Here is a 12,479-nt window from a genome sequence, read left to right as displayed (position 1 = left end):
AGAAGAGTGTACGTATACTCCCTATGCTGAAGGGAGTATTGAAGTATGCACCAGACATCTTTAAAGACCCAGCCAGGGCACGTGACCTCAATCCAAGAATTGAAAAGAAATACAAACCAGCCCCTACAGACCTCTCTTATATCAAGTCTCAGCTACCACTAGACTCTCTAGTTGTATCTAATGCTAGGAAAAGGGCAAGTTTGCAAACAGGTGATGCCCGCCTCCTGACAAGGAGTCAAACATTTTAGAAGCCTCAGGGAAAAGAGTGGCCTCTCAGGCAGCAAATACCTGGATAATTGCCAATACATAAGCTCTCCTAGCACGCTATGACAGAGCACACTATGATGAGCTGGAGGGATTATTACAACACCTACCAGAACCCTATAAGCCAAAAGCAAATGACCTAATACAGGAAGGAAAATTCATCACTAACTCATCCATAAAATGCGCCCTTGTTGCAGCTGATACTGCCACTAGGTCTGTCAACACTAGCGTGTTGCTCTGCCGGCATGCCTGGCTCCGCATCTCGGGTTTTGAGAATGAAGTGCAATCTACAATACTCAATCAACCCATTAACCAAGATTTCTTATTTGGCCCTGCAGTTGATACCATCTTAGAAAAGATGAAAAAAGACACTGACACCGCTAAATCCCTGAGTGCACTTCAATTTCAACAGTCTAGGAGCTCCTTTCGTCGCTCCTCTTTTCGAAGCTCAGGCAGAGGCAACACATCCCAAACCTCTTTATCATTTAAAACTAATACACAAGGCACCTTTAATAAAGGTTCCACTAGAAGAGGTTATAGAGGAAACCATAACAAGGGCAGAGGACGTGGTGGTAATAACACCAGAGCCTCCAACACTACCAAACAGTGACTTGTTCACGCTCCCTCCAGACCACCTAACACCAGTCTGAGGCAGAATAACACAATTCCTACCAGTCTGGAACGCCATTACAACATACAGGTGGGTGAGACAAATTAGCCAGTATGGTTACTGCCTGGAACTCACTTCTACTCCACCCAACATACCACCCAAACACCGTCCAATGTCCAAAGAACACATCACGCTGTTAAACAAGAGGTGCTATCTATGCTGGAAAAGGGTGCCTTAGAGCCAGTCCCATTTCAACATAAAGGGACAGGGGTATACTCTCTCTACTTCCTCATTCCCAAAAAAGACGGGTCCCTCAGACCAATATTAGACCTCAGACCTCTGAACCAATACATACTCGAAGCATTTCCATATGATCACTCTACAACAAGTACTCCCACTACTCCAGCAAGGGGACTTCCTTGCTACAATAGACCTCAAAGATGCATACTTTCACATCCCTATACATCCAGCTCACTGGAGATACCTCAGGTTCACAATAGAAGGTCACCACTATCAATTCAAAGTTATCCCCTTTGGGGTAACTACAGCACCAAGGGTTTCTACAAAATGCCTAGCAGTAGTAGCAGCACACCTTGGAAGACAACACATCCATGTGTTCCCCTACCTCGACGATTGGTTCATAAAATCCAACTCATACGCACAGTGTGCCAGCCATACCTCACAGACAATCCAGCTACTACACAGTCTAGGATTTTCCATAAATTGCCCAAAATCACATCTGCAACCCTCCCACATACAACAATATCTGGGAGCAACTATAGATACCTCAGTGGCGAAGGCATATCCAAATCCAGCCAGGATAGCCAACATACAGTCTCTCACTCAAAGATCTCTGCCACAACACTCCCTGCCAGCTCGAGTGTTCATGCAGCTTACAGGCATGATGGCCTCCTGCATATTCATCGTCCCTCATGGTCGGCTTCAAATGGGTCCCTTACAGGAATGCCAAGCACAGCAGTGGAACCAAGCTCAAGGACAACTAAAAGACCTAGTGTTGGTAGACAGTCGCACTTACAGCTCTCTGCAGTGGTGGAACCCACAAAACCTTTCCGAGGGGCGACTGTTCCAAGAGCCAGTTTCATAAGTAGTATTAACAGCGGACGCATCACTCACAGGTTGGGGAGCCCATCTCCTTCAATACACAGTCCAAGGTCTATGGACAGTCAAACAAAAGACACTACATATAAACCACTTAGTTACTAGCAGTATTTCTAGCAATGAAAGCCTTTCAGAAATACTTGTGCAACAAGACTGTGTTAATCTGGACGGACAACATGACAGCCATGTACTACATTCAAAAACAAGGAGGGACACACTCTCTGCAGCTATCTCACCTAGCACAGAGCATATGGAAGTGGGCAATTCCACAAAACATTTACCTCCTGGCAGAGCACCTCCCAGGAATAGACAATCAGATAGCGGATCTACTAAGCCAACACAGTCAACAAATACACAAATGGGAGATTCACCCTCAAGCACTCCAACCATTCTTCCAAAAGTGGGGACATCCAGAGACAAATATGTTTGCCACAAACGAAAACTCAAAATGCCCGTCCTTTGCCGCCAGGTTCCCACACCCGTTGTCACAAGGGAATGCGATATGGATGAACTGGTCAGGCAGATTTGCGTACGCTTTTCCACCAACCCCACTGGTTCCATTAGTGGCACGCAAACTAAGGCAACAGTCCCTCACAATGATCCTGGTTGCCCCCACATGGGCAAGACAGCCATGGTACACGACGCTCCTAGAACTCTCAGTAGTTCCTCACCAAAGACTGCACCTTTCGCCACAATTCTTAACACAGAACTATGGAGAAATCAGGCACCCAGATCCCAATCAGATGAACCTAGCGATCTGGCTCCTGAGGTCTTAGAGTTCGGCTATCTTAACTTGCCTCCAGATTGCATGAACATTATCAAGGAAGCAAGGCGTCCCACTACCAGAGCATGCTACGCAGCTAAATGGAAAAGATTTGTAATTTATTGTAATAATAACCAAATCAATCCATTAGATGCCTCCATCCAAAACTTAATCTGTTAACTGCTAGATCTTCAAAGATGTAACCTAGCATACTCATCCATAAGGCTACCCCTTGCTGCTAAAGCAGCATATCTTCAAAACAGACAACATGTGTCCCTATTCAGAATACCACCTATCAAAGATTTTATGGAAGGACTTAAAAGAATTATCCCTCCAAAGCATCCACCTTCTCCAGTCTGGAACTTAAACGTAGTACTTACCAGACCCCCCCTTCGAACCACTTCATTCATGTGAACTACAGTTCTTAACATGGAAGGTGGTATTTTTAATTGCCATTACCTCCCTCAGGCGAGTGAGTGTGCTACAGGCACTAACCATTCAGGAACCTTTCATGCAAATACACCACAATAAGGTAGTGCTTCGTACAAACCCTAAAGTTATGCCAAAAGTTATCTCCACTTTCCACATCAATCAGTCCATAGAATTGCTAGTTTTCTTTCAAAACCCGTGGTCCGTGGCTGAAAGAGCTCTACACACACTAGACGTTAAAAGAGCTCTGCTATATTACATTGACAGAACAAAATCATTTAGAAAGACAAAGCAACTATTTGTTGCTTCTTCACCACAACATAAGGGCAATCCCATTTCCAAGACAGAAATAGCCAGATGGATAGTTAAATGCATTCAAATATGCTATCAAAAGGCAAAGCACACTTTAACAGTTCTCCCAAAAGCCCACTCAACGCGCAAAATGGGGGCATCCATGGCTTTCCTAGGAAATATTCCCATAGAAGACATATGTAGGGCAGCTACATGGTCTACCATACACACTTTCACTAAACACTACTGTGTTGACGTGCAAGCTAAGCAACAAGCTGCTGTAGGCCAGGCTGTCCTTAAAACTCTTTTTCAAACCACTGCAGCTGATACAGGCGACCACCGCTAGAGGAGAAACTGATATACAGTCTATGCTAAGATATGAATTCAGCAGCCCACATGCCTCGAACAGAAAATGCTACTTACCAGTATGCAACTGTTCTTGACATGTAGGGCTGCTGACATTCATATCGCCCACCCTCCTCCCAGGTGCCTGTCACAGGTGCAGGGTTATCTTTTTATATACATTTACATGGTCATCTCTTACTTTCCTATACTCCATCTTTGCCAAAATGTCGAAAAACAATCTGTAGATGGAGAAGATGCCCATGCGCACTGTAGTCCAAGGGAAGTGTTACCTATCTCGTGATACTTCGAAGACTCTTCCAAGACAACAAGGTGCAAACATCTGGACCCAACACTAGGCGGCGATCTATGCTAAGATATGAATGTCAGCAACCCTACATGCCAAGAACAGATGCATACTGGTAAGTAGCATTTTCCTTATCAGCTGTTAGACGCGTTTCGCCTTACCTGCAGGCTTGCTCGCTTGGTGAGCAAGACTTTTTGGGAAACTCGTGCATGTACTGCACTGTTTCCAATGAGCTCTCATGCGTGCATGGTGTTTACCTTGCGGGAGCGAGCAGCTGCGCCCGTGCTTTTTTACATATGCCTGTCTCGCGGTCTGGAAACAGATGGCGGTCGCGTTCACTTTTGCGGCTGCTTGTTCTAATTCGCTTTAACTTTCATGCTCGTGCTTTATCATTTCCTTCACTGCACCCCGTAACCTCCTTTCCCCCCTGCATTTTCAAACCATATTTTCTGGTTACCCACTAAACCCAGTTGTTTTCTTTCTCGGTACACTGCTTCCAACATTCTCCCTATCCCCGACCTCCCCACCCCTTACAGATAGCTGCGCAGTGCTTTTGTCCTGCCCCCTATCTGTGCCACTACCATCCGCTCCCTAAACCCTTCTGTCCAAATTTCACCTAATCATTTCCTTCACACTGCCTGTTCCCATGCCCCTTAGTCTGCCTGTCCTCCTCGCACACTGCTCCGTTTATTTTACGTCTTTGTCTAGTTCTATATTTTCTTACTGTTCACCCTCCGCTTCAAATTATTTTCTCGCTCTCTCTGCTTCCTTCCAATTATATTTTCGTATTCTATCAATTCCCTTTCAATCATCTATTTGTCTCTTTCCTTCTCATTTTCATCAATTTCCCTCTAATCTGCTTTTCACTTTTCTCCTACACTCTCCCATACATACCCTTCTATCACCCCCCTCTCTCCACCCCTTTCTGCATTCTTTCTCCTCACCCCTTTCCCAACAACCATTCTTAAGTTCACACGTTTTCTTATTTCTATCCATATCAACCTCCAAGCGACCTCTTTCTCTCGAACCGCACCCCCAAGCTCGTCTCTTCCATCCTACCACACATTTGGCAAATACAAAAAGCTCAATGGGTTAATGCCTTTACCTGCAGAAACTTTTGGTTAGCATGCCAGCCACAGGATTACTTTTTAGGTAGGCCACTTTGCCACCAATCCTTTTGAGGTTGGCAAACCGAGCCCTGTGACATGGGGTGATAACACCCACTATTTACAGTGCACACCATACATCATTGGGCAAATAGTCTGCCCACTTCAGCCACTGGCATTTTGCTTCTCCATATGCACACATCCACTTAAAACGTACTGCACTTCACTGTCGGCATTTGTACACCTATCTCTGCCTTTGGTTTCGTAAAAGGTAACTTTTACATATTGTTATATTTCAAATCCGGTAAAACCATTTTACATGGCACAATTTGGACTTTTATTACATTTAACGTTGTAATGCCTATTGCATATATTTGCCCAAAAATCTCATAAACCTATTGGCCATGCTAATACTGGTTTGTTTTTCATTAAGGTGACCTGTACTCATCAAAAGAAAAATGTGTAGTGTGATACCTAAAGGTTGTTCTGGAGCAAGTCATAGTCATTGAACTTGTCACAAAGATTTAATAAAAAACATTACAACTAGTGACACTTCCTCACACCCCTTTTGATCAGCATACATTTAAGGTCAACAATTTCACCATACTATAGCATCTAAGCCAGTGTTATAACCACCCAAGCTCCCCTTTCTCTCCATGCCTCCCAGGATTTTTTGTATTTCTAAGCTTCCTCTAAAACTTGGAGAGAGCGATATAAATACCCCTAAATGTTTGTGGAGAGGATGATTTACCATTTTAACTCTAATTCAGAAATATTTGGAGACAGTGTTGTAAGCCTTGCCATAGTTCCAAAGTAAAGGGGGGGGGGGTAAAAATACACACTGGCACACCTTAAAGGTATCCTGCATGCAATAGCATTTCTCAAACCGCTCTATAAAAGCAGCAGAAAGAATATTGTAGCTCTGTTAACTTGCATTGAGGCCTTTGTCTCTGTGCTTTAAAGTGCCTTACAGTGTGTCCATAAAAGTTTACTAATGCAAGCATATATTTCTAAATCGGAGTACTTGAACTACTATGTAGCAATTGCATAGCTCTTCAATTCCTGGCTCCGCAACACCCAGAAAAATGTGCTGCATGGCTAAACACTTATAAGGGCCCAAAGGCGAGACCTTTTGGCTATGCCAATGCTTGTTTATATATGTAAGTGCTTCCCATTGAGGTTTAATTTCTGTGAAATGAGCATCTGGCTTAGAACGGCCCACCAAAACTTATTGGGAGAACACCGCGCAACTCCGCTCCAGGGTCCGATTTCAGCCCTTGGGCCCAGCCTCTTGCTCCTGGGTGCCGTGTGACCACTGTTGTGGACCACAAGGGGAGCCTCAATTCCCGTGGTCCCTGCCAGTTCCCTGCCTCCAACGGGAACCGGCACTGCTCCTGCATGCAGGGAGCTGCTAAATATGCATCTCCCTGCCAGTGGGAGCAATTTTTCAACTGTTTTCCTGTCTGCATCACAGCGGGCAGAGAAACAGATGGAAACTTTGCTCCCAGCAAGCGGGAGCAATTTGAGAACTCCCACTTGCTGGGAGCGGAGTTAGTGTTTGCTCTTGCTCAGTGGGAGCTGTCGCAGCTCCCTCCAAACGAGAGTAAACTGCAATGTGGACCCCGCCGGCTTCTTTGCCCCTCTGAACTTTCCCATCTCAGAATATTCTTTAAAATGTCTTTGAAGTCTGAAGGTTAGTAGAGACCAGGTCCAATCCACTTTGTGTATCCGAACCGCGCTTCATCACGGTCGACCATACCTTTAGACTTTGCCCTGGTCACTCGCGACTAGAAGTCCATGGTTGGCACTTTAATCTTTTAGGTGCTTTTTCCACTTTAAACTTAAAAATGTCATAACTCTGGTTCTGCTGATTGAATTTTTGTCTTGGTGTCAAATCATTTATTACAATTTACTGTAGTTTTGTCAATTGATGTGGGATTTTTCTACTGTTTCCACTTTATTGCTGTTTAAGTGCTGATTAAATACTTTACACATTGCCTCTAAGTTAAGCCTGACAGCTTTTGTGCCAAGCTACCCAGGGGTTAAGCACAGTTTAATTTAGTGACTTTTATGGTTAACCCTGACACGGATTGTGGTTGTTGCCTGAGTGGGGTTTCAAACAATAATCCAATTTCTCACTAAGTCTGACTCTAGAGCTGTACTGTTAAATGTGCCAACCATCTGTCACTTAAGCGCCTTTATGTGAAATACCTGAGCTGCAAGAGGTACATCTGCCTTACTAGTAACTCACCACCTTATTCACTTAACCAAGATTAGAATGCTTTTAAGTATGTCTCCTGCAGAATAAGGTGCACGTCATATTAGATTAACTGCAAGCAACAGACAGTTGGTCACAGCACTATTGTTTGTGGTGGCATCATACTTCTTGCCTCTGTACTTAAATGCAGTTTCTGATAGGTACTTCGTACTACAGATTCCTCACCTCAAAAAATCCCCCAGGTGCCAGACTGCATCCAGACAATTTTTGTAGCAGGCCTCCCATGTGCCAGGAGGTGGCAATATGCAGTTCACGCTGGCACCAGTCTTGGTTATTGACACCCAAATATTTTGTTTGCATCTAATGACAGCAGCTGTAGCTTTCATGAAGATGGCCACTGCCTTTACTCTAGGTTGATTCCATGCTAGCTTATTATCAAAGCGTATGCCCAAGTAATCCGATTTTCTGACCTTCTCTAATAGCTCATGGTTAGTATATTATATAATTCTGGCTATCCATGAAACAATGGGGGGCGCACATTCCTTCCATACGATGGACATCCCCAGTAGAAACTCTCCATTTGTATCAAATGGAGTATTTTGTGAAAGTTACTAACTGATTTTTAGTTTATAAATATGTATTTGTCAAAAATGAAAATCTAGTATCTCAGGACAAAAAATGAGGTTTTGCAGGAAAATGCAGAGCAGCTGTTGGGGTGAATTGAGCTCACGTTTATAACAGTACTGATGTCTGGGACAGAATTCAGGAGTTCAGAAAGGCTTATTTTGGTTCCTTGGTAGTTGATTACTATTAAATGGTAAATTGCTTTTGTGGAGGCATTTAGTCATTTATAAACATGAAACATTCCATTTTATTACTACTTATAGTTTGAGCCTAAGCCTGTGAGATTGGCATAAACAATCTGATCCTGTAAGCTCCGTGCAAATAAGTAGGAGCATAGCTGTATGAACCTGTAGGATTCGTTTGGCTCGGTTATCTATGATTTGAGATTGTGAGGTCCTCCCAAGTAGATTCTGCTTCACAGCCATGTGAAATTGCCTAATTAGATTTTTTAATGGTTGTAGTACATTAGTCCAATTTTTGGGGATATGCTAGCTGGAAAAAAACAATTTCCACCAGTCATCAAATGAGGTGTGAAAATGACAAGATTACTTACTGGTAAACTTCATTACTCCACTTCATCCTTCTCCATCCCATTGCTCAAGGTGTGAGGAGGCCTCGTCTGCAATCTTTGTCCTATTGCATGACATGGTCAGGAAGTGCTGATCCTCTACAGCACTTTTACGGACCATGCAACAGACCGGGCTTGCAGAGGCTGTTGTGTTTTAAAGCGCAAACCTAGATAGGAGATGCCTTGTTAGGGAGGGCAAATGTTGGATGTCTGAAAGGTTCTCAGTTTGATCTGAGTTCTTGCAGTTTTGCTTATTTTTTGGTGATGGTGTAATAGCGTTCACATGTGTTTATTTGCTACCAAAATATGAATCGATTTTTTGTTAAGTTTTTTTTTGTTAGATCCTCTTAACAAAACAGCCATTACATATGTTCTTTGTCATATATTCCATTAAAAGCAAACTCTTAAAGCTTTTACTGTGTTTCAGAAATATGTCTAAAATATGCCCAAGTAGAAACCCTGGCATATGCCAATCCCGATTTCATTATACGTACCAGAAAATAATTGCTTGCATGGCACTTATAAATACGGGGACTAGGTTTGTGCATGCCTTTTATTCCCCTGCATTAACTCATTAAAGCTAGGTATATTGGAATTTCCATCGCTGGTTGCCACGTCAGATCTACTATGCTTTCCTAACCGTTCATGTTTTTAACAGAGCAACTAATGTAAGTATTACCATTCCCACATTAAATGTTTTGCAAATAGTATAATAAAAACATTTTGAGTGAAAAAGGGCTATGATCATGCAACCTGGTGAGGGATTTCTGATACCTGTGCCCTTTTCTTTTCAGTCATGCGAGGGACCGGGTCATCGCCGCATTGGGGGATGGGACTCTGGCTGTATTTCATCGAGATGCCGGTAGGTTGACCTTATCAGGAAAGTCGTGTCCGTAGAGGCTTAAAAGTGACATCTTCAGACAACTAATTTTGTGTTGTTGTTGGCATTCCCACAATGTTAATAAGCCCTAGTCTTCAAGATGTTGATTTGTGGACTTTTTATATTGTTTTGCGGTTAAGTAAAACACAACTCTGGTACATTTAAAAGTGGCTTACAGTAGAAACTATATCTAGTTGCAAGATGTCTGTTATTACAATGTTTATCGACGATTGTGCACTTAACTGTTCCTATTTTGGGCAATTTAACGAGTGAAATGTCGGCTACCAACACAGCTGTGCCATTGGATCTTTCTGCTGACCTGCCTGTACTATTTCAGTCTTATAATACCTCATCCTGTGCAATTCTGCCTGGTCAGCTTGCTCCTGGTGTACAGCTGCCTTCCATATCCTGTGCTTTGCTCTTCCTCAGTCCCTGTGCAATGGGACTCTTTCCTCACCCCGTGTGCGCCTGGTATTGCAGGACAATGTTTTCTTTGCCTCAGTTTGTCTGCTCTAAAGTAAAGAAAATGTGCAAAGGGTTGTCTTTCTCCTGCATGGTCACTCGTGCCCAGTCAGTACAGTGGGATGTTGTGCAGCATCTCCCCTTACAGTGAATGATCCTGTTTGTGAGAACTGTACAACACCTCTGTCACAAACACTTGTGCAGAGCAGTTCTGCAATGCTTGATGTTCAAGGATCTCCTGTGATAACTGATATAGAAAGCATCCTTCAAGGACATCGATACCTGTGAATTCCACATGATTCTAGATGTGGCGTATTCTTGCTTTAAGTCATACGTGAACAAATCCATGATGTTTGATCCCCTGAGCGCATTCATCTATTTTCTTTTTAGAATACACAATCAGCTGCCCTGGAAAAGGCCTCTCACTGCTGCTCTCAAGAGGCTACCTTGTATGTGCTCCATCATACACTTACACCTGTCATGGTCTCGGGGTTCACACACACAGTCTGACACTATACACAGCCTCATGGTGCCTTAATAGCTTAATATTGGATTCATGTCTGAGATACCCATGCTGGCAAGCACTAGGCCTTGTCCTCATGTGCTAAAACACCCTAACCCTGGTTCTGTTAAATGTACCGGCTCATGGAGGTAGCCGGAGATTTGCTCGAGATCCTTAAATCTGAGCACCTTCTCTTTTAGGTTTATATACCTGGTTACTGAAGTCTGATACCCAAGTGGCCGAAATGCCTTGGAAAGAAGGGGGAAAGTGCAGCAACAGCAATACCCCGGACTGTGTTTGCAGGTGAACACACCTGCAAGTATGCCAGGATTCTACCTGTCTGGGAATTACTTTGGTTTCTGTATTTTCAGGTTTGGGTGAGAAGGTCATAGACTAATCAATCATTGTTACTTAAACCTGATCTTCATTATCAGCAGTTATCTCGGGTGACAATGAATTCCCCTTTTAGAGCCTTGTTGCAAGCAAAATAGGCTGTGGCTACAGGAGTGGTGGATATCCCATGTTTGGTGACACCCACACTATGACTGCCAGACCTCAAATGCAATTCTGAAGGCCTTGTGATTGACCCTCACACACCCAGCAGCTGAGAGAAACCTTTCATGTGCCAGTAACACCGGAGTGGTGTCAAGGTGCATATTATGTCCTCCTAGAGCTGAGGTCTTCAAACTTTTTGATGCCGAGACCCCTTGCCAACATTTTTAGGCATAAGGATGCCCTACTGACAAAAATGTATAGAACCTGGTACTCCTCATTATCAACAACTATTGACAACCATAAACTCACCCAATTCCCACAGCAAATAATTTTTATGGTGGGGAAACAATATTAAACCGTGTTTAGCAAACCAAAGGTCAGTGAGCATTGGGGCGTTGTCAAAGGCGCAGCTTAAACCAAAGGGTCTAATTTATGAGGAATTGGTCTTAGGGCAGAACTGCAAGTCTTCTTGCTGTGTTGCCCTATGCCGAAGTGAAAGGCCAGGAATGCACCATATTTATGAAATGCAGTGCATTCCTGTCCTTTCCCCTTGCGTTGACGTTCAAATTGCTGCCTAGCACTAACATAGGTAGGTTTGTTTTTGTGCAGGAAGTGGCACGATCCTTCACAAAAACAGTCCTGAGTTGTTTTCCTCTCTCCTTGTGAGCTGCAGAAAGCTAATTTAGGACGAAAACCTTGATGGGGCACGGCATGCCCATACTTGTGTACAGGGGTGCGACTAGACCTGAACTTCGGGGGGTGGAGCTAACATTCCCAGCCAGGACTGGCCCTAGCACTGGTCACACATGGTGAAACAGTCTTTTTTGATGCCCCCTGCACTATTTCGTTCTTCTTGAATTCCATCACTTCCACTCACCAACAATGCACCTCATCTCTCTATAGCACCTTTCTGACAAAATTAAATTTTTTTATAGCGCTACTCATAGTTTACTCACACTCTGTTCTTTGATCTGCATAGTACACGATCTTTGTAGCAGGCACTTTAACCCTTTGTGCTGTGTGGGTGGCAGGAGTCCCCATGTGATTGCACGGTGAGCGATGCAACAGTGTGAGAGTAGGGTAAGAAGAGTGACTGCAGGGTGAGTGAGGTGCCAATATTAATTTGGGTGCGGATGCAAGTGCAGAGTGGGAAGAATGAATGTATGGTTAGTGATGGTCTTATTTGAGTGAGATTGCAGATTGAGCAGCGAGGGAGACAGGTGAGCTACATGTCACGAATGCAAGGTGAGTAGTTTGCTTGTGTGACTGCAGGGTGAGGTACAGGGTGAACAGCGCAAGAGTAATCACTGTGACTGAAGGGTGGGTGGGTGAATGGCGTGAGTGCATGGTGATCAGTGTGAGAGCATTGTGATCGCTGTGAATTCAGGGTGAGCATGAACGTGAAGGGCCAGAACGAGGAGTGAGTTGTCAGAATGCAGTGTGCATTCCCAGACACTTGGAATAATTCAGCATGTTATTGACGGCGACGTAGGGTTTCT

At 43.8% G+C, this 12,479-nt stretch overlaps 1 protein-coding gene across 4 annotated transcripts in view; it reads left to right on the top strand.

The window, feature by feature from the left end:
- LOC147701782 (C-Jun-amino-terminal kinase-interacting protein 4-like) overlaps positions 1–12,479 on the top strand; it is an 861,003-nt gene that overhangs the window by 656,515 nt on the left and 192,009 nt on the right. For all 4 annotated transcript variants that reach the window (XM_086930413.1, XM_086930411.1, XM_086930412.1 and 1 more), the window contains exon 22: positions 9,436–9,503. In XM_086930413.1, the coding sequence (XP_086786539.1) occupies positions 9,436–9,503 (68 nt within the window). The remainder of the gene's footprint in view (positions 1–9,435; positions 9,504–12,479) is intronic.

This window comes from Lissotriton vulgaris, chromosome 7 (assembly GCF_964263255.1).
Source record: "Lissotriton vulgaris chromosome 7, aLisVul1.2, whole genome shotgun sequence".
Lineage (NCBI taxonomy): Eukaryota > Metazoa > Chordata > Amphibia > Caudata > Salamandridae > Lissotriton > Lissotriton vulgaris.
This window is presented reverse-complemented; position numbering and strand designations above follow the sequence as displayed.